The 21,915-nt window shown below is 41.1% G+C and overlaps 1 protein-coding gene across 1 annotated transcript in view; it reads left to right on the top strand.

The window, feature by feature from the left end:
- Positions 1-21,915, top strand: part of ADGRV1 (adhesion G protein-coupled receptor V1) — a 654,157-nt gene that overhangs the window by 139,783 nt on the left and 492,459 nt on the right. Inside the window, exons 22-27 of the mRNA XM_082259824.1 lie at positions 3,282-3,655; positions 5,770-5,946; positions 9,032-9,212; positions 14,938-15,140; positions 15,227-15,356; positions 20,414-20,494. Of these exons, the coding sequence (XP_082115950.1) occupies positions 3,282-3,655; positions 5,770-5,946; positions 9,032-9,212; positions 14,938-15,140; positions 15,227-15,356; positions 20,414-20,494 (1,146 nt within the window). The remainder of the gene's footprint in view (positions 1-3,281; positions 3,656-5,769; positions 5,947-9,031; positions 9,213-14,937; positions 15,141-15,226; positions 15,357-20,413; positions 20,495-21,915) is intronic.

The following is a 21,915-nucleotide window of genomic DNA, read 5'->3' on the forward strand; positions in this document are numbered from 1 at the left end:
GAATGAGGGAAACCTATTAGCAAAAGTATGTGGACATAGGAAGCACCCCCTGCCATGCCTACTTAAAGGGGAATTGTACAAAAAATGACTGGTTAAACCCATAATTGCTTTTTTTTTTTTTTTTTTTTACCACTACTATTCCTATATACTGGCTTCTGAAATTTACAAATGAAGCAATTTAGAAATTGGATAAAAGGTTTAGCACTGGGAAACACTTTTTGAAAGATAAGTAGTGCATTTTATGTACCAAAAATGAGGGACAGAAGAGGAGGAAAGAGGGACAGAGGGACTTTGTTCCAAATCAGGGACAGTCCCTCGAAATCAGGGACAGCTAGGAGCTATGTATACATGCATTATGCACAAATTGACTTGTATAGCAGTCCCATTAGGCAAGCACTGGTATTGGTATTGTAGACTGTAAGATACGTTACAGTAAGTACTGTGATTAGCTTGTATGTACAGGCATGTATGACAATGGCTGCACTGTCCTAAGTTGCTATATACTCAGTCCATATTACATCACACAGTGTTTTCCAGAGCTATAGATGATTTTTGACTGGAGAGAAATGGTTTTTGAAAAGAACCAAATAATTTGACTGGGACTAAATGACTTTTTGACTATTCTGCAATCCAAGCACTGGAAGTTCGATCCCTATAACTGATTCAGCTGTGATGAGATAGCTTAAATTGGTTGTAAAGCTACAGTACAAGGTTTTTTATCTTCATACATTTTACCTAAACATTTTTTAACTTAATGCAAAGAATGTATTAAGGTAAAACATTTTTAGGTTTAGAAACAAACAGCAATGCAATGTATCTCTTTCAACAATTTTCTCAGCAGTTTATAAAAAAATGAATTGTGAAGTCTAAGAAAAATGAATATATGGTATAAAATGGTATAACAAAATTACATAAAAATGTGGAATATGTTAACATGTCTGAACATACAGCCAAAATAAATGTTATAAATGTAACTGTAAAAAAACCTCTAAACCATAAAATGTGTGTTAGTTAGTATTAAAGTTATTATATTCCAGTGTAACTGATTCTATAAATAATATTATATATGCTGCACATGGGAGGACACACAGTCACCGCTGAAAACTCTCCAGCTGGTCCATTGCTTCTACACATGAACAGAGAAAATGTCATTAATTCCTATGTAGATGTCATCTATTATGATTCCCAAAAATAGATGACTGTCTATACGAATAAATTAATAGGGTTTTCTGTGCATACACAGAAAAAGCTAGTGGCGGATCAGAAGAGCATAAAGTAATGGCTGCGCAGCTCCCCATGTCCTGCACAGCATGCATCTGGCAGAAATGTACACAGGAGTATATGGGAATATGGCTTACTTTGGGGGGGGGGGGGGGTAGGTAGGTATGCCCTTTTAATTATTTTAAAACTGTATTGAAGGGTGTTCTAAATGTTTTGCTTTTTTTAGAGTTGTGACTTAACCACTTAAGCCCCGGAAGATTTTACCCCCTTCCTGACCAGGGCCTATTTTGCGATTCGACACTGCGTGACTTTAACGGCAATTGCGCGGTCGTGCGACACTGTAACTAAACAAATTTGGCGTCCTTTTTTCCCACAAACAGAGCTTTCTTTTGGTGGTATTTGATCACCTGTGCGATTTTTTTGATCATGCGCTATAAACAAAAAAAGAGCGTCAATTTTGCAAAAATAACAATATTTTTCACATTTTTTTATATGAAATTCCCCCCAAAAAAATGTAAAATCAAAATTTTTTAACATTTTAGGCCAATTTTTATTTTTATTACCATATGTTTGGTAAAAAAAAATCGCAAAAAGCGTATTTTGATTGGTTTGCGCAAAAGTTATTGCGTTTACTAACAAAGGGAAAGATTTTTGTCATTTTTCTTGTTTTTTTTTTAACGCGTAATGGCGGCGATCTGCGATTTTTTTTGTGGGACTGCGACATTGGGGCGGACAGATCGGACCCTTGACTGACATTTTTGACACTTTTGGGGTTACCAGTGACATTACTACAGTAATCAGTGCTATACATATGCACTGTTACTGTAAAAATGACACTGGCAGTGAAGGAGTTAACTTTATTGGAGAGGGAGGGGTTAAGTGTGTCCTAGGGGGGTGTTTCTAACTGTGATTGGCTGTGGCTTGATGTGTAAGAACAGTTATCAACGGTCCTACATAGTAGAACCGTTTGATCACCATTCTTACACAGGGGAGACTGACAGGCGGCTTTGTTTACACTAGCCGCCTGCCTTTCTCCCGCTGTCGGACGATCGCGAGTGCCCGGCGGACATCGGGTCCGCCGGGCACACGCGCGGGGGGGTCCGTGACCGTGCGGGTAGCGGGAGCACGCATCAGGCGGCGAGCGCTCGCTCCCAAAACCCTTACAGGCTAGCGACGTAACCCTACGTCACTTTGCCTGTGAGGGGCTGACTGACGATGTGAATAGTCCTGCGGCAGTCGGCAAGTGGTTAAAGTATAACTAAAGGCAAACCTTTTTTTTTTTTTTTTTGAGTATTGGACAGAATGGAGATTGATTAGAACACCTGTCAATTTTCACTGTTTTCTGTGCCCCCGTTAGGGAGATTCATTCTCTCTTTTTGTCCTGTTTACCATTATCATTAAAAATACCAAATTTTGGGTTTTCCCCAAAAAAGTAAAAGAAAAGAGGGGAAATCTTTCAATGGGGATAGTAGTCCTGGTGTCTTAGGGGGTCCCCAAGGAATTCCCTTAACTTGCAGGGATTTCCTCTAACTTCCTGTTTGGCTATGGGATAGGAAGTGAAGGGAAATCTCCCCAATAGGACACAGATGACAAAAAAAAAATATGACAGGGATTAAAACCCTCTCTTGCTCTATCCAAGAGGAAAAAAAAAAGTTTTGCCTATAGTTGTACTTTAATAAAACATCATCCCATATTGAGCTTTCAAATATAAAACAAAATATGTCTCCTGTAATGTATATTCTGTATGCCTACATACATGTTCTATACATTTGTTTCATGTTAGGCTTTAGAAACTGAGATATCACTAAAAGTTGTGGCCATAGAAAGGGAGTTATAGGACTGGCCAAAATTTGTTTAATGGGAATCTAACCGTAATCACAGGCATGACAGCTGGTAAAAGAAAAGAGAGCTTCTTTTAATGTTCGAATATTTGTATTCTAATTGTTTAGTTGGTGCAACAGAAAGAGGATATTAAACATGCTTTTTTTTGTGGTTGCTGTTATCCCTTATGCTTTGAAAAGCTGTAATGGATGTTTATTTTATTTTTTTCCTGCCATCAGGTCCAGGGATCGTACGTATTGGTGCAGGAGTGCATGGAAGCAGCAGATACACCGGCTTACTACAAGATGTCCGCCTATATGAACAAAGATTATCTCGAGCAGAGATCAGTGAACTACATGCCACCCCAGCCAAGAGTGACCTGCATCCTATATCTGGCTATCTGGAATACAGACAAGGAGAAATACACAAGTCTTTTGTTATAGCTGCACGGAATGACACTGAGGAAGAAGGAGAGGAGCTATATATACTAAAACTAGTGTCTGTGCATGGGGGAGCCAGGATTCCAGAGGAGAACACAACAGCTACCATTAGAATACAGAAGAGTGATAATGCCAATGGTTTGTTTGGTTTTACGGGACCATGTATTCCTCAGGTAGGAAAGAAACCTGATTTGTGCCTTACAGGGTGATACGCATTTGTATGTTACCAAGAAATGGGGATCTCTAAATTCAGCTACAGGCAACCCTGACTGGCTTCCTGTGCTAGCCTTCACTCTTTTAAAGTATAACTAAAGGCAAAACGTTTTACAGTAGAACCTTGGATTGCGAGCATAATTTGTTCCGGAAACATGCTTGTAATCCAAAGCACTCTTATATCAAAGCATATTTCCCCATAAGAAATAATGGAAACTCAGATGATTTGTTCCACAACCATTTATTCATAAGTCCTTCAGTTTATAGTCCATATAAAAAGATTATAGCATTGCGATAGGTTGTGTAACCATAAAATGTCCATCCACAAATAGCCGCTTCCACAAGGGGATTAGAAGCAAAATCCAACAGGAGCTACAGAGTATCAAAGAGAAGAGAGGCGCCTCTTAGTGTAGCAATATGGTTCCATTTATTGAAGGTACAACATTTAGCAACTCACATGGTTGATGAATAAAACAGGCATATCTAAGTATGTAGGCATCCTGGGTAAAGCTGTCCACATAGACTATCTTCTGCACCGCCAGCTGCCAGTCTGTAATCCTGACCGGGAAGACCACCCTGGAAGGGATGACGTAGATGGCGGTGAGGAGGATGGTCTATGTGGACAGCTTTACCCCTGATACCTGCATACTTAGATGTGTCTGTTCCAATCATCAACCATGTGAGTTGCTAAATGTTGTACCTTCATTAAATATAACCATATTGCTACACTTAGAGGTGCCTCTCTTCTCTTTTATACTCAGCTGTGACTTGAGGCTACTTGTATATCAAGACATCGCTTGTATATCAAGTCAAAATTTATTTGAAAATTTTGCTTGTCTTGCAAAGCGCTCTTAAACCAAGTTACTCTCAAACCAAGGTTTTACTGTATTTACTTTTGGACAGAGTGGAGATGGATTAGAGCCCCTGAAATTTTCTTATTACTGTTGATGTCCCCGTTAAGGAGATTCACCCTCTCTATTTGTCCTGTTTACCATTGTCATTGAAAGTGAAAGTAAAAGAAAACCCCAAATCACAGCTCACTCGGTAACGCCTCGCCTGGCGTGCTCTCCCTTTGACGGCGGTCAGGCGGGTAAATTTGATAAAAATAGTGTATTGATCAAAGTTCCTCTATTTTTTTCAAAATACTCCACTTCTTATTCCCAAATCCTTCTTTAGGAAGTTAGATGGTGTTCTGCTATCTTTCGTCTGGGCTGGAGGGATTTGGACGAATCCCTCAAATCGCAAAAAAGACCCTATATTTCCCACTTTCCAGCTATCCCACTTTCCCACTATATTTTCCATTTTCAACTATACTTTTGGGCAGCAGTGTGGGTCACCATTCACTGGTGGTTCTCCCAGCCTAGACAAAAAACCCGGCAGTGACTTTGGAGGCAGCCATTTTGGGCCCATATGTGGCCTTGGGTAATCTAGCCTTGAGTAATCTCAATTACTAATTGAGTAATCTTAGAGGTTCTAAGGACACCCCTCGGTGACGGGACCCCTGAAAGTAAGGGTACACAGGTCTCCCCATAAAGACATGGATGAGCGAGTTTGGGGTGGAGGAACTTGACTGGCCTGTACAGAGTCCTGACCTCAACCCGATAGAACACCTTTGGGATGAATAAGAGCACAGACTGCGAGCCAGGCCTTCTTTCAATCAGTGCCTGACCTTACAAATTTGCTTCTGGAAGAATGGTCAAACATTCCCATAGACACACTCCTAAACCTTATGGACAGCCTTCCCAGAAGAGTTGAAGCTGTTATAGCTGCAAAGGGTGGGCCAACTCAATATTGAACCCTACAGACTAAGACTGGGATGCCATTAATGTTCATGTGGGTGGAAAGGCAGGCGTCCCAATACTTTTGGTAATATAGAGTATTTGCAAATGTGTGCAGACATAACCCCTGTTTTTAACAACAACTGTTAGACATTATCATTTGGTTGGCTGCAGGCTGGTCGGTAAGCTGAGCTGGGAATTTCTTTGGTTTTGTTTTAAAAACAAAGGTCTACAGATGCATTCTTTGATACTATAATGGTGTTAAATGAGATAATATCTGGATATATTCTTTCCAGTCATCAGAGGAAGATTCCACCATCTCTTGTGTTGTGGAGCGTACCAGAGGAGCACTGGATACTGTGTATCTTTTTTACACCATCATTCAAACCGACCCTGGTGTCACTAATGACTCAGTGACAGATTTTACTAGCAGAAGTGGAAATATTACATTTTTTCCTTCCCAGAGATCAAAGGTGAGTGTATGGCTGATTGTAATAACAAGACAGGGAAAACGGGTGATGCTCTTGCTTTTACAGATAGAATGTTGAAAGTAGAACTACAGTAAACCCCCGCTCCATCGCGGTTCCGTTTTTGCGGTCCCAGTATATTGCGTTTTTTTTTTGTAATGTTATTTTACTATATAAATCATTAAAAATGAAATATTTTTGTGTTTTCCATAGCTCTTGTTATGTCTCTCAGTATCTTTTATGTGTTTAAATGAGTTTCTATTGTTTTAAAAGTGTGTTTAAAGACCTTAAAATGCTTTTACACGTACAGTGACAGTAAAAAAAACATGCCTACAATGCATTTTAATAGGGTTTTTCTATTTCGCGGATTTTAACTTTTCGCGGCTGGGTCCGGAACGTAACCCCCGCAATGGAGGGGGGTTTACTGTACTGTAAAGACAGAACTGTATTTTCATTTTGGATGTAGTAAGGGAGGGTTCTAACACCTGCCAGTTGTTTTTTGTCATCTGTGTTACATAAGGAAGACATGCCTTTTACTTCCTGCTGATTATTAAAGGGCTTGTAAAGAATTGGGCGCCGATCACTTTCTTGAAAAAAAGAGTAGAGTTATTACCTACACATTAAAGGAAAGAGAGAAAGGGTCACGGATGCTCCAAACTTAGGAATAACTGCAGAACTTCACATGCTTTAGTCAAAACCGACACTCGTATTCACTAGAATCCTCAAGTACTCATTATTGGCAGCAACCATCACATATAGTATAAACCTTTTCAGGCAGGCAAGCCTAAAAAAGCAACTCAAATTACATGCACCCTCCCCAGGCCACAGCCCAGGGAGAAAAGAGCTGGCTATAGCTCACTCCAAATATTTATACCATTTACCACAATGCTCCATTGGCAAAGAAACTCCTAGTGGTTGGCTGGAAAAGGATATGAATATATTTAACCCAAGCCCACTGTGCCACCTACTGACAGTAGATAAAACTGACCACAAGGCTGAACTTAGGGTAAACTGAACAAGAACAGACTATAATTTGGTATAAATTGGCATTGATTGTCTACCACCATGCAGACTGAATTCATCAAGACACTCCTGCCTACGGCAGGTTGGCTACATTAGCACAGTTCAGTTATATTGGTCCTTTCTGTACTTCCTTCTATCTACTCTTTATTAAAATACACAACACAAAAAACTAATAATATTTAGACGTTTTTGTTGAGAAAACATCATTTAGACGCAGTGAAAGCACCAGAATGAAGCCTGTGAATATAGGGCCCTGTTCACACCTGAGTGTTTTTCAGCTCGTAAAACGCTTATCTCTGAAGTCTCAAAACCCCGAACAAGCAAAATCCCATTCGTTTCAATGGCCCCTGTTCACATTTGAGCTTTTTTGTCGCCTGAAGCAAACGCCTAAAGCTCAAAAAAGTACAGGAGCTTCTTTTTTGTAAGATCATAAGGCTCCATTCACATCTTGGCGTTTTTGAGTGTTTTTCAGGTCCAAAAACGCTCAAAAAAAACGTTCCAAAACGCCCAACAAGTAAAACCCCATACATTTAAATGGCCCCTGTTCACATCTGAGCGTTTTGCAAAACGCCTGTAGCTGAAAAAAGTACATGAGCTTCTTTTTGGGCTGATTACCAGTGTTTTTGATAGATGTCAATGCCTGCCTCCAAAAACGCCTGAAAATCGTGGTAAAATCGCGGTAAAAAACATGCGAAAACGCTATGCTCAAGTGTGAATGCAGCTTATGCGTTTTTGTTAGATGTCAATGCTTACCTCCAAACACCTACAAAAAACGCCCGAAAAATGCCTGAAAAACACCCGGAAAAAATGCTTGAAAATGATACGCTCAGGTGTGAATGGAGCCTAAGTGTAAAAGGTGGGAAAAAACGTTTTTACTTTTGTTAGGCTAAACTCCAGGCAAATAGCTAAGTACACTGCTCCAATCTATATATAGGAACTGTTTTACCTGCTAAGTCAGACTTGCCCATTACCTTGCAGGAGAGCCTTCTGTTCTAGACACCCTGCAAGATAGCATACACTTCATGAGATCCTACTGTAGACTCATTCTCACTCATTTTTTTTATTTATACTTTAATTAAAAAAAAGCAGAAAGGTATCAAAGACAATGTTATACAATCCATCACATGTTTAATCATTTCCCTCTTTCCCTACCCGCCCCCCCCCCCCCCCACCTATTGCCATTCTATCCCCATCTATATTCTCCTCCTCTCCTCCTCCCCCTATTCAATATACCCAATTCTCTATATATTTCTTGTTTTTTTTTTTTTAATTCCTTCCATTTCTTCCATATACTTGACCCTCCTCTCTACTACAGACATATTCCATTTTATTTATATGCACAATTTTATCAAACCACTCTTTAATAGTGGGTACCCCCCGGGTCTAGCCATTTTTTGTTATTATTCCTTTTGCTGCATTAAGTAAGTGTGGTACCAGGGATCTCTTATATTGTTTTTGTGTGCTATTTGTATTGTGAAAAAAACATACCCATGGGTCATTTGGTAGCTCCTCTCCTGTAATTTCCTTAATATAATATTTTATCTCTTTCCAATAAGCCTTGATTTTTATACACTCCCACCAGATGTGTGTTATAGTACCCTTCTGGTTGTAACCTCTGCAACATAAAGGGGAGTTGCTTTGTTGATATTTTTGGGCCTTCACAGGTGTCATATACCATCTTACTAGGCATTTGTGGTTCATTTCTATAGTATTTATGTCAGTCGCCTAACCATATACCCCATGCAGTCTCCACACCTGCTGAGCATTATAGTTTGCTTTAAGGCCAGTCCCTCCCTGTGACTAGCAATACAAGAGCAGCAGCACACTGATGAGATCATCACTATGCTTTCTCCTCCTACAGGCTCCACTGATAAAAATCCAGTCCTAGATAACATGCTGACACTTGTATAGCACTGATTCAAGAACAGAGGACATTATAAAAAACAATCTGGATACATCCAAGTGTTAATTGTGTTACAATAAATGATTTCATTATTAGCGTTCTTTATGTGACACTGTAACCAAATGTCCATATATATATGTGCTATTTTGATCTTGTTTGGTGTAGGTTTTAAATCTACATGTTCTAGATGATGACATTCCAGAACTTGCAGAACATTTCCGAGTTATCCTCACAAATGCTGTGTCTGCGGATGGAAAAGTTGGGTCTACGCCGACCAGTGGAGCCAGTATAGATCCATCCAAGAATTCTGAAGATATAACAATAAATGCAAGTGATCACCCTTACGGTAAGGTTTTTTATGAAAAAACAGTATTCTAACTGACAATAATATGAAAGTAAGGATTTGGCATTGAGGAGAGCAGAGAGGGAGAGAGAGATGCAGACAAAAGGGAAAGAATAATATTCTCCCTGTCATATGCTTTGAACACTGCACCGTAGTGACCTCTACCTGTACATGAATATATTACTGCACCTTTTTTCTCTTCTTCAATGAAGGACCTGTGAGTAGGGTTGAGCGGACACCTAGATGTCCGTGTTCGACGGGTTCGGCCGAACTTTAAAAAAAAGTCCGGGCCCGTGTCCCGGACTTTTACCGAACTTTTCCCGGACACCGAACCCCATTGAAGTCAATGGGGACCCGAACTTTAAGGCACTAAAATGGCTCTAAAACACCAATGGAAAGGGCTAGAGTGCTGCAAATGGCAGCAAAACGTAGTTAAGAGCATGGCAAGTGCTCTGCAAACAAATGTGGATAGGGAAATAACTTAATACAACAAAAAAAAAACAGAAAAATAAAACAATGTTCTTCATCTCTGAAGGACGAGGCCCATATGGAGTAGGAGGGAGGTTGAGGTGGTGGTGGATGTGGCGGTGTCATAGGCGTGCGCACAGGGTGTGCCTGGTGTACCTGGGCACACCCTAATCACCTAGGGCACATAGCATTATCGCTCTGTTTGCCAGTGAGGAGATGGGAAAGATCTCCCTCGCACCTGCTCTGCTCTATTTCTCTTTGCCAGCAGGGAGAGTAATGTATCGGGGCCATGTACATGTAGGCAAACACATGCATGTGTATTTCAACTTTGGGGTGCACACCCTAATGCAATAGGCTGCGCACACCTATGGGCGGTGTAGGTGGAAGCGGCGGTGGAGGAGGACCAGGGCCGGATTAAGAGCATCATGGTCTTGGTGCTGAGGATTTTGAAGGGCCTTAAGGGCCGTGCCTTGGCATGCACCCAGAGGAGGAAGGGTGCAGCCATGCATGCCTAATTCAACATGGGATGCTGTCTCTGAAGCCCATAAACACATCCATGCATCGGCAACTGTCCCTCCTTGTCCGGCCTTCGCGCTGTGTGGGGAGGTTCTGAGGGTGCTGCCTGGGGAAGCGAGCATAGAAGCCAGACTTCTGTGTTTACAAGTGACAGAAAAGCGGTCACAGTGAATATGGCCAACCCGGGGCCTATATAAAAGGTAGGGGCCTGCATGGAGCTGCAGCTCCAATAGCCCCTACGTTAATCTGGCCCTGAGGAGGAGGACGAGGTAGCCAACACTGCTTCTTTTCACAAATTTTAAATGAGGGTACACCCCAAAAGAGTGAGAAAGAGCAAAAATGGAACAATGGCTGGGTAAGGTCGGTATCCATTGCTATTCTGCACAAGGTACGGAAAAGTCCCGTGGGATCCATGCCTGGTTCATTTTAATGAACGTGAGCTTGTCCACATTGTCTCTGGACAGGCGGCTGCGCTTGTCTGTTATAACACCCCCAGCTAAATACCCGTTCAGATAATACACTGGCTGCAGGGCACGCCAGCACCTCCAAGGCGTAAAGGGCAAGCTCAGGCCATGTGCCCAATTTGGAGACCCAGAAGTTGAAGGGGGCAGACCCCTCATTCACTACATGTAGGCGTGTGCACACATACTGCTCCACCATGTTGGTAAAATGCTGCCTCCTGCTAAGACGTTCCATCTGAGCTGCTGGTGCTGCTGTTTGTTGTGGCGTGCTGACAAAGCTTTTCCACATTTCGGCCATGCTAACCCTGCCTTCTGAGGTGCTGGCGGTGCCCTGGTTGAGTTGGCGACCTCCTCCTCCTCTGCCTTGTGCTTCCACTGTGGCCCCGCTGTCAGATGGGAATGCCAGCAGCATCGCGTCTACCAGCGTGCGCTTGTACTCGCGCATCTTGCGATCGCACTCCAGTGAGTGAATTAAGGACGGTACGTTGTCCTTGTAACGGGGATCCAGCAGCGTGGCCACCCAGTAATCAGCACAAGTTAGAATGTGGGCAACTCGGCGGTCGTTGTGGAGACACTGCAGCATGTAATCGCTCATGTGTGCCAGGCTGCCCAGAGGCGACGAAAGGCTGTCCTCTGTGGGAGGTGTATCGTCCGTGTCCTCTGTATCCCCCCAGCCACGCACCAGTGATGGCCATGAGCTGGCCTGGGTGCCACCCTGCTGTGAACATGGTTCCATCTCCTCCTCCAGCTCCTCCTCCTCCTCATCCTCCTCATCCTCCAGAACTGTGCCCCTGCTGGACAATTGTGTCCCTGGCGTTTGTGTGTGCAGGAACCCACCCTCGGAGCCCCTTGCGAATGACTGCCCTGAAAGCCTTTGAAATGTTACCTCTTCATCCTCCTCCTCCTCCTCCTCATCCTGTGCCACATCCTCTTCCATCATCGCCCGAATTGTTTTTTCAAGGAGGCATAGAAGTGGGATAGTTAAGCTGAGAACGGCGTCATTGCCACTGGCCATGTTGGTGGAGTACTCAAAACAGCGCAACAAGGCACAATATATGCAAATGTCAAATATGCAAACTATGCCGCAATTTAATGTTTTTTACACCAAAAGGGTGTGTATTGAATAGCGGAATAGGATAAAAAACTGTTTATCTCACACGTACAAACACAGACTAGGCCCGATTAAATTTTTTCCTACCCTAAAGGGAGGATGAGGAAGAGGAGTATGGAACAGGCAGCACCCTCAAATCTTCAGAAGTATGAGATGAACCCCAAAAACTTGGAAAGGTGGATCTCACACGTACCGACACAGACTATTCCGCAATTTAATTGAGCCCCAAAGGTTTTTATTGAATAGCGGAATAGGAAATATGATAAAAAAAAAGTGTATGTTTTTCACACGTACAGAAGCACACTAGGCCCCAATTACTATTGTTTGTACACCTAAAAGGATGGATGAGGAGGAGGAGGAGGAGGAGTATAGAACAGGCAGCACCCTCAAAGCTTCAGAAGTATGAGATGAACCCCAAAAACTTGGAAAGGTGGATCTCACACGTACCGACACAGACTATTCCGCAATTTTAATTGAGCCCCAAAGGTTTTTATTGAATAGCGGAATAGGAAATATGATCAAAAAAAAAGTGTATGTTTTTCACACGTACAGAAGCACACTAGGCCCCAATTACTATTGTTTGTACACCTAAAAGGATGGATGAGGAGGAGGAGGAGGAGTATAGAACAGGCAGCACCCTCAAAGCTTCAGAAGTATGAGATGAACCCCAAAAACTTGGAAAGGTGGATCTCACACGTACCGACACAGACTATTCCGCAATTTAATTGAGCCCCAAAGGTTTTTATTGAATAGCGGGATAGGAAATATGATCAAAAAAAAGTGTATGTTTTTCACACGTACAGAAGCACACTAGGCCCCAATTACTATTGTTTGTACACCTAAAAGGATGGATGAGGAGGAGGAGGAGGAGGAGTATAGAACAGGCAGCACCCTCAAAGCTTCAGAAGTATGAGATGAACCCCAAAAACTTGGAAAGGTGGATCTCACACGTACCGACACAGACTATTCCGCAATTTAATTGAGCCCCAAAGGTTTTTATAGAATAGCGGAATAGGAAATATGATCAAAAAAAAGTGTATGTTTTCCTGCCTATCTTTCCCTAATCAGCAGCCAGCACGTTGATGTGTGCTCTGTCCCTGATCTAAGCAGCATAATGACGCCGCTGCGGCTGCCTCGAACTTATAAATACTTGGTCACATGCTTCAGACGGCCAATCACAGCTACTGAGACATTTGCAGGCATGGCTGGGATGGCTTAAGGCACACCAGTTAAACGATTGTTGATTGGCTGTTGAAAGCCCGCCATGAAAAGAGCGCCAAAGCATGCAAAACCCGGAAATAAAACGACCGAACACGGATTTTTACCCGAATATACAGTAAAGTGTCCGTGTTCGTGTTCGGGTAACAAAAATCCAATTATTCGGTACGAACACGAATAATACAGTCCGTGTTCGCTCAACACTACCTGTGAGGCAACCCTTTTGTTGCCAGGCACTTCTCCTTTTGTTTGTGCTTCAGATGGCTGTTTTCAAAACTTTTTATTGGGTTTCAAAGAATACAAGCAAGTTTGAGCACACAAAAATAAATCAGATATATATGCATCAAAGAAGGATACCAGTAGTTAAGCTATTGTACCATACATGGCTAGAAAGATATTGTAATATAGCTAGATGGAGAAACGTGGATGGAAAAAAGCCCATGAGGGTCATCGCCAGCCCAAGAGGGTTGGAATGAACCCGCAGAGAATTTTATTAAGCTAAAAGCAAGGAGAAACAAAAAGCTAAAATACAACCGAAGAAAAGTATAGGATAACTCCACAGACCTGGGAGTGCTAGATTAAAATATGTCAATGAGGCTACAGCTGTGGTGGTGAACTGAAAAAAGAACTGAGTTGGACCTTGCAGTATAGGAGAAAAGTTTGGGAGGCAGGTGTACTAAGTGGAAAGAAAACAAAAGGGCAGATACTTCCGATTTTGGTACAGTGTGGTCCATGAAAGCCTTCCATCTGGAGTTGAAACGATGGCCAGAGATGGAGCACAACAGATCCATTTCAAACCTTTCACAGTATAAAAGCTTCAACTCATTGGACATCTGAAACTGTAGGCCCTGTGGGTGCCCTTTTTTTAAGATGGATCTGTGCGTGACTAATAGACCGATGTAAATCCAGGACTGATTACAATTGAGCCTTACTGTGTGAGCCAGGGTAGTCCAAGTTGTCAGGGTGCCATAGCTGAACAGCATAAGGAGAGGGCCTTTAGGGATAAGGCACTGCGTAATTCTGAAGATGAAGTTAGACACATGCTCCCAGTATTTGGAAATGCATGACCTTATTGTAACTGCTGTGGAGTTTTTCAATAAGTGATTTGTCTGGAAAGTCTTTACCTCAGTTGGAAGCCGAAGAGAGTCAGAGAGTTTTCGTAAAGGCCATATTGAGGGGACAGTAGATGTCCGAAATGGAATAGGCTTGGTTTTGAAGAAGAAGGTCGACCACAGATAGCTGAAACTTCTTAGCTTGTCTGTGATGCAGGAGTTTACATAGCTTGAGCATTGCCAATAGTAGAACTTATGGTGGTTGGGAAGTTCATAGCTAGTGGAGATCTCTTTGAAGGGTTTTAGGATGTCAGAGATGCCTCAAATTGATAAGAGAATAATGATGACCCTCTGCTTTGCCAGGTCGCAAGGGCTTAGTTGAATCAAATTTACGTGCGCATTACAGAATTTAATGTTTTCAAGGGATCCCCTAGAACCGTATATTTACTGGGAGCTCTGGACCTACAGAATACTGATGATTTTATTTGCCCCCTGATGTGTGTGCATTTATTTTTAAAACAATACTTTCTAAAAGAAATTAATAGTTTGCTATGACATATCATACATTACTGGCTACCCAAAAGGGGAACAGCCATGACCAATGTGTGATCCTTTTTTGGTAGTCAAAGATTTAAAGCAGGAGTTGTAAGTGTGGTTTTTGTATCTCTGTGTAATAACAAACATTTTCTATGCTTGTCCAAACATCCCTACTAGATGTTCCTAAAATCTAGGGTAGACTATATTTGAGGAACATGATGTTTTTTTTCAGTCACGGCACTGAAAATTTTTTTAGCAGTTTTTCAATCTACATTTTCTATTTACGTAAAATATTTTGTGTATGATTTTTTGTAAGGAGTTGGACAAATATTTAGAGGAGATTATGTATTAACGTGTTCTTACAGGGCTGCTTCAGTTCTCTTTGGATCCTCCACCAAAACCAGGTGATGGTATGATTATGCCAGCAAAGACTGCACCCACAATTAAAGTGAAGGAAGAAGTTGGACAAGTAAAGTTGCTGGTAGTCAGAGCACAAGGTCTCTTGGGAACAATAAGAGTTCAATACAAGACAGTTTCGTTGACAGCGTCCAGTCCCCAGGACTATCAGGTGACTTATTTAAGATCATAGATGGTCGTAATCCCCAGTCAGTCTTGAAAACTGACACAAAGATATGTTTTGTTATCTTCTTCTAGGAAACAGCAGATTACTTGGAATTCCAGCCTGGTGAACGATACAAGTATATTTATGTTACAATCACGGATAACTCTGTGCCTGAACTGGCCAAATCGTTTAGAGTTGATTTATGGAATGCAGAAGGTGGAGGTAAGAATGATTTTCCCTAGTATAAATTCATTCAGTTTGGACTGTTTTGAGTGACCTTTTACAAAAAACAAAACATTTTAGCAAGAAAGGCTTATTGAATGAGCAGTAAAAACTACAGTATGTGCAACCTGCAGCAACCAGGAGTTCATAGTTTGCTGATTTGACTATATTAAAGTGTATCTAAATCCAAAAGCAAAAAATGTGGTGGCAGCATTCGTTTTCTTTCCTTAGACATTTTTTCCTTTATTTTCACTTGTTGATCTTGTCAGTAAGTTTGTTCTTCAAATTCCTCTTACAGACCAAACTATCCAGCTGGTAGGTATAGGGTTTAGACATACCATTTAAAGCCAAGAGGGGTGCATATATCGCTCAGCTTTTTTTCATTGGTGCAGTGTGTGTGCATGGGGCGGTGGGCAGTTGTTGTGATTGCCCCAGGTTCAACATTTAGAGGGGTGCAGAAATGAGTCCCAGGCTGTCCCGAGTGTGTTGGGTCCGATGCCCCGATAAACTTATAGGGGGCCAGGGCCGGGGCCGCAAGTGCTGCAACCAAAATATTGGTTGCTAGGACCACCTGGCTTGTAGCAAAAAATGATGTAATGCAGAGGCCCCAGCATTCAGAGCGGAGGAAGATGTAACTCTCTCCTCCTCTTCCTAGTGCTCAGCTCCACCCATCTCTTCCAGCTTCTGTGGCCCCTGCTCACAAAGGGAAGTAAGTCTGACTGAAAGTCTGAGATCAGGCAGGGGGAACCAGCCGGCTGTCTGCTAGTGAGGAAGTCGGGCAGAGATGTTGGGACAGAGGATGGCAGCTGGTGCTGGAGGACAGATGACAGTGGGAGAGAGGGGAAGGAGGCAGGGAGGAGGCAGCCAGAAGGAGCAGCTGAGTGGAGGAGGGGGTCGAGGCACTGGTGTAGAGAGGGAGTGCGGAGGGGCATGGTGCAGGGAGTGAGGGAATGTAGAAAGGCTGACAGGCTGTAGTGACCCAGTGATGGACATCTCCTCATGCTGGGTGTGCTGAGCTGAGGAATCTTAGCCTGCTTTGCTTGGATTTGTAGTGCCATAGGGAGTCTCTCCTCTCTCTTCCTCTCTCTGTAAATGTACCATAAGGGGTTTAATATTGTACTTGTGGAAGGGACTCAGGGAGTGCTAAAAGTCAACGAGTTAGGGGGTGTAAAGTACTTGCCATGCCCTGGGTGCTGACAACCCATGCTTTGCCATTGCATTTATGTAAAACCTTTATCCCAAAAGGAAAAAAAAAAACTGTTGCTGTCATTGCTTAAAAAGTGTTAACTGGAGTTCAGCTTTGATTTGCTAAGCTGACCATACACTATCCAAATGTCAGCAGGTTCTTGATGAAGCTGTCAAAATTCACTACATGGGTGGCCCTGTTGGCCCCATCCCACCAAACATCTTTCGATTGTAAAACCAAGGAGGCAGACATAAACATTTCTGCTGAACATTAGCTGTAGTCAGTCAGATGGAGAATACAACTGCAATATAATACATTTTTGTTTTTGGGTTTAGAGACGCCTTAAGCTGTGTGGGATTTTTATGTTATCAAGAGAAGAAACCTCCAGGATCTTTCATACCACATGTATCACTGTATAATCCCACTGTACCTCCCAAATCTGGTGTGCACATACTAATCAGATTCTTAGTTGGTGGCCATATCACCACTTTGTCTAATCCCATGCATTTTATTATTGATGCATAACTTGTAGCCCTAATGATCAATTATAACACATGTGAGGTTGGAGAGGGCAGGACAAGAGCCAGGGAACAGGAAGATGGTTGGTACTTCCGGTTTCAGGGGTGCCTGCAGACACCTAGTGGTTTCTGTTAATAATTGTACATTTTTATCAAAATAATTCCCACAGGCAAATGGTAAAATGATAAAAGATTGGTTATTATAAGTTTCTACATATTTCACAATCAAATGTCTTAAAATACTCAATTCTAGAACCCAGCTCCCTCTTCTAATCAACAAATAGGCCTTCAGCCAAGTAGAGCATTAGATTTCCATTCAGAATAAGTGTAGAAAAGGTATATAAAGACTATCTACTGGACATGCAGAGGAGCTTGATTTTTTATTAAAGTGGTTGTAAAGGCAGAAGGTGTTTTAACTTAATGCATTCTCTGCAATAAGACAAAAAACCTTCTGTGTGCAGCTTCCCTCACCAGCAGCCCATAAATACTTACCTGAGCCCAATCTTGATCCATTGCTGTGCCTTTGCTCTGTCTCTCCTCACTGGCTTAAAGACGGCAGTGGGAGCCATTGGCTACTTCTACTGTCAATCACAACTTAGAAGGAGAGAGCAGGGCAGAGCCTCGCTGTCGGTGTCTACCGACACAGACAGCACGGCTCGAATAGAGGCCGCAGGTGTGCAAAAATACAAAGATGCTTTCTATGGAGACATACTAAGAAGAGGAGGAGACAGGAATGCTGTCGGGGGCTTGAGAAGAGGAGGATAGGGACTGCTCTGTGAAAAACCATTGCACAGAGAAGGTAAGTATAAACATGCTTGTTCATTTAAAAAAAAATAACCTTTACAACCACTTTAAAGTCACAAAGAAGTAAAGGAAACAGTGACGATCAGAGTAAGTAGCCCAAGATAAGTTGACAATGTAAAATATGATTATATAAATATATATATATAAATACATATATATATATATATATATATATATAACAGTCTTTATTAAGTATAGACACGAACAATATAAATGATTCCCTTGAGCACATTATAGCAGCATTTTAAAACAGTATTAAACCCAAAAGCAAATATTTATTATATTGCAGCTTGCCAATTCTTAGATGTGGTGGCTGCATTTCTTTTTTAGGCGTTATTTTCCCTATTTTCATCTTGTGATCCATCCAGTAAGTCTGTTGTTTTTCAACAGAACAAGTTCTCCTTATCCCCATCCCCCAAAAGGTCAAAACTGCTTTGGTTAAAGCAGTTATACCAAGGCCATTGCTGTAGCAACAGTCATGACCCCAGTATTGTTTTTTTTTTCAGCTAGCGATACTGAAAAATGTAAAAGCAATCTGAGTGGCTAAAAAGCTGTCGGCTTACCATAGAGATGACCAAAGGCCAGAACGTCCCCGATCATCTCTATGGTCTAGGAAACCAGAAGCTACGAGTATTTTGTGACTACCAGTTTTGGGCTAATGTAAACAGACTGTTACCAGCCCATTAAAACCATCTAATCAAACCGATTTCTGTTTTGTTAATTTGTTATTGTATTTAAATCTGCTAGTACATCTAACACTTCCCTCCCCCCGAACTGATAGTGCTGCTTTCCAAAGACGCCTTCTCTGCTGATTCATCATTCATAGTGGAGGCACTCTAATATAGGAGGTGTGTTACTTACCAGATAACCAGGTGAAAACCAAGGAAAAAAAGAAAATGAATGCAGCCATCACATCTAATGATTAGTATATTATATGCAATATATTAAATGTTTTGTTTTGAGTTTATTACCACTTTAATGAATACAATTTACAAAGTTTTAATGCAAGGATAAGGATTTTGTTTAGCCATGTGACTGATTTTCCAATCTCAATGGACACAACTGAAATTAATTGTGTTTGAAAAATTACAATCCTTATCCTGGTGTGTTGGGTTTGTGAACTGAGCCTAATGTTATTCAGAATGTTATTTTGGAATCTTTCCAAGATAGAACTGTGTCTAAAATAAATTCAATGACATTTAAGTGGTATATTAATGTTGACTGTGGCTCTTCTCTTCTATACTCATTTATTTGTTTTCTCTATACAGTGACTATTAAAGAAAATGCTTGGTTAATGTTTGTATGTACATGATTAATAATTGGGATACAAGTAGTTTTACACTCTTTTATGCTTTTTCAGTTTTTCAGAGCTTTGTACAACTTTGTTGTTGATACATAGATAGTTACTCTTTTCTTATAACAAGTCTTCTAACTTTTTTTTCTCATTATAGATATTATATTATGCACATTTATAAAGCACTGGATGTAACCTTAACCAAGCATTCTCTCTTGATAAATCAGTCTCTGTCATTTAAAAAACATGCACCAAGAAGATTCATCTGCAATATATGTTTGGTGAATGTCAGACTGACTGCTTATTAAACATGTCCTTACGTGTTCATACTGTATACAATATGTGTGCTGCAATTGCTAATCCCTATAATACATTCAAGGGTGTGCTTTCAGGTTGATATGGGGTTTTCAGGCTCTGATCATACCTACAAAATGATTATAAGCACTATATATACAGTATGTTCTATGTATAAGGTTTCACCTTTTTATATGGTGAGATCACAATAGGAATAATCAAGGCTAAAATAAAGCATATTCAGATTGTAGCCTTACCTTTAAGGCCTCATGCATGCAGGGCGTTTTTACAGCTGCTTTTTGGAGCGTCAGGCATTTTTTTTTTTTTGCAACTTAAAAGCGCCCCTTTATGTTAATCTATGGCCTCAGGCACACATAAGCTTTTAGGAGCTGCAAGTGACATAGGCGTTTTTAAGCTGTAAAAACCCCAGGGCCAGCGCGTTCTGGAGCAGCAGCGTTAAGCTGTAAAAACGCTTGACGCTGCTTAAGGCTTTTTAACGCCACATAAAGCATTAGGCCACGTCAGACATTTTTAAGCTGTAGTAGTTGGATTTGAGGTTGGGAAAATAGAAAAGGGCAGAGAAAGGCTGCTAAACGCTAACACTGCTAAATATGGCTAAAACGTGCATTAACTCCAATACAAAACACTTCCTAAAGCAAGTTTTTACAGCTGCTTTTTTTCTGGCGTCAGAACTGGCTTTGCAGCTCGTTTTTTCAAACGCCCTGTGTACATGAAGCCTTACTGTTTTCATGATGGACACATTCCTCACTCCAGGCGGATAGTAGTACCTATTGATGTATCATCTGAAAGTTGTCTATCCCTTAATTTGTGGCTTCCTTCTTGTAAATGTATAAAGCTTCTTATTCTGCTCATCTTGGTGTTAAAAATACTATCTGTCTCCTTTTCTGTTTCTTATATGTATATACATGTATATGTGTGTTCTGTATGTCTCTTCCTGAAGTGGCTGAACTCTTTAGGGATGATGACTTTGCTAGTGGTGATGGTGACATGGAATTCTTCCTTCCCGCTGTGCACCAGAGGGGTAAGCACCACCCATACTGTCCTTTCCTTGTCTTCTGTTAGTCATAGAACTTTAATTAATGTTTATACTGTGTGTGTATATACTGTATACAATATACGGATATATATATATATATATATATATTCATGTAAAATATATATTATGCAGGTAAAATATATATTAAACACGTCACCATTTTTCTAGGTAATTATATTTCTAAAGGTGCTATTGACATGGCATTTTCACCACATGTCGGTAACAACCCATGCAACCCATACATACAAAGAAACCAAAACAAATAAGTTCAGAAATTAAGTTATGTAATTAAAATAAAATGACACAGGGTAAAAGTATTGAACACGCTAATTTATTTAACACTTCGTACGAAATCCTTTGTTGGTAATGACAGTTTCAAGATGCCTCCTGTATGGTGAAACTAGTAGCATGCATTGCTCAGGTGGGATTTTGGCCCATTCTTCCATGCAAACAGTCTTCAAATCTTGAAGGTTCAGTGGGCCTCTTTTATGAACTCTGATCTTTAGTTCTTTCTATAGATCTTCTATTGGATTCAAGTCAAGTGATTGGCTGGGCCATTCTAGCAGCTTTACTTTCTTCCTTTGAAACCAATTGAGAGTTTCCTTGGCTTTGTGATTGGGATCATTGTCTTTCTGAAATGTCCACCCTTGTTTCATCTTTATCATCCTGCTAGATGGCAGCAAATTATTATCAAGAATGTCTTGGTACAATTTTCTATTCATCCTTCCTTCAACAATATGAAGTTTTTCAGTACCGTATGCTGAAAAATAGCCCATCACCATAATGTTCCCACCTCCAAACTTCACTGTTGGAATTGTGTTTTTGGGGCGATGTGCAGCGCCATTTGACCTCCAAACATAATGTGTATTATGGCATCCAAGATTTCAATTTTGGTCTCGTTTGACAAGACTGTATTCTCCCAGTATTTCAGAGGCTTGTCTAAATGTTGTGCAGCAAACTTTAAATGAGCTTCAACATGCTTTTTTGTCAGCGATGGAGTTTTGCGTGGTGAGCGTGCATACAGGACATGGCAGTTGAGTGCATTACTCATTCTTTTCTTTGAAACAATTGTACCTGCTAATTACAGGTCTTTCTGAAGCTCTCTACAAGTGGTCCTTGGCTCTTGGACAACTCCTCTGATAATTCTTTTCACTCCTCTGTCAGAAATCTTGCAAGGAGTACCAGGCCGTGGCCGGCTTATGGTGAAATGATGTTCTTTCCATTTCTGGATTATGGCCCCCAACAGTGCTCACTAGAACATTTATATTAGTGATCGACCGATATCGTTTTTTTAATGCCGATACTGATACCGATATTTTGGTCATCGGATAACGGTATCTGCCGATATTTTCAGACATGTAAAAAAAAAAATGTTTTTTTATTTTTCTAAAGGCACTCCTTGTGGA

This window comes from Pelophylax lessonae (assembly GCF_965119305.1).
Source record: "Pelophylax lessonae genome assembly, chromosome: 1".
Taxonomy (NCBI): Eukaryota; Metazoa; Chordata; class Amphibia; order Anura; family Ranidae; genus Pelophylax; species Pelophylax lessonae.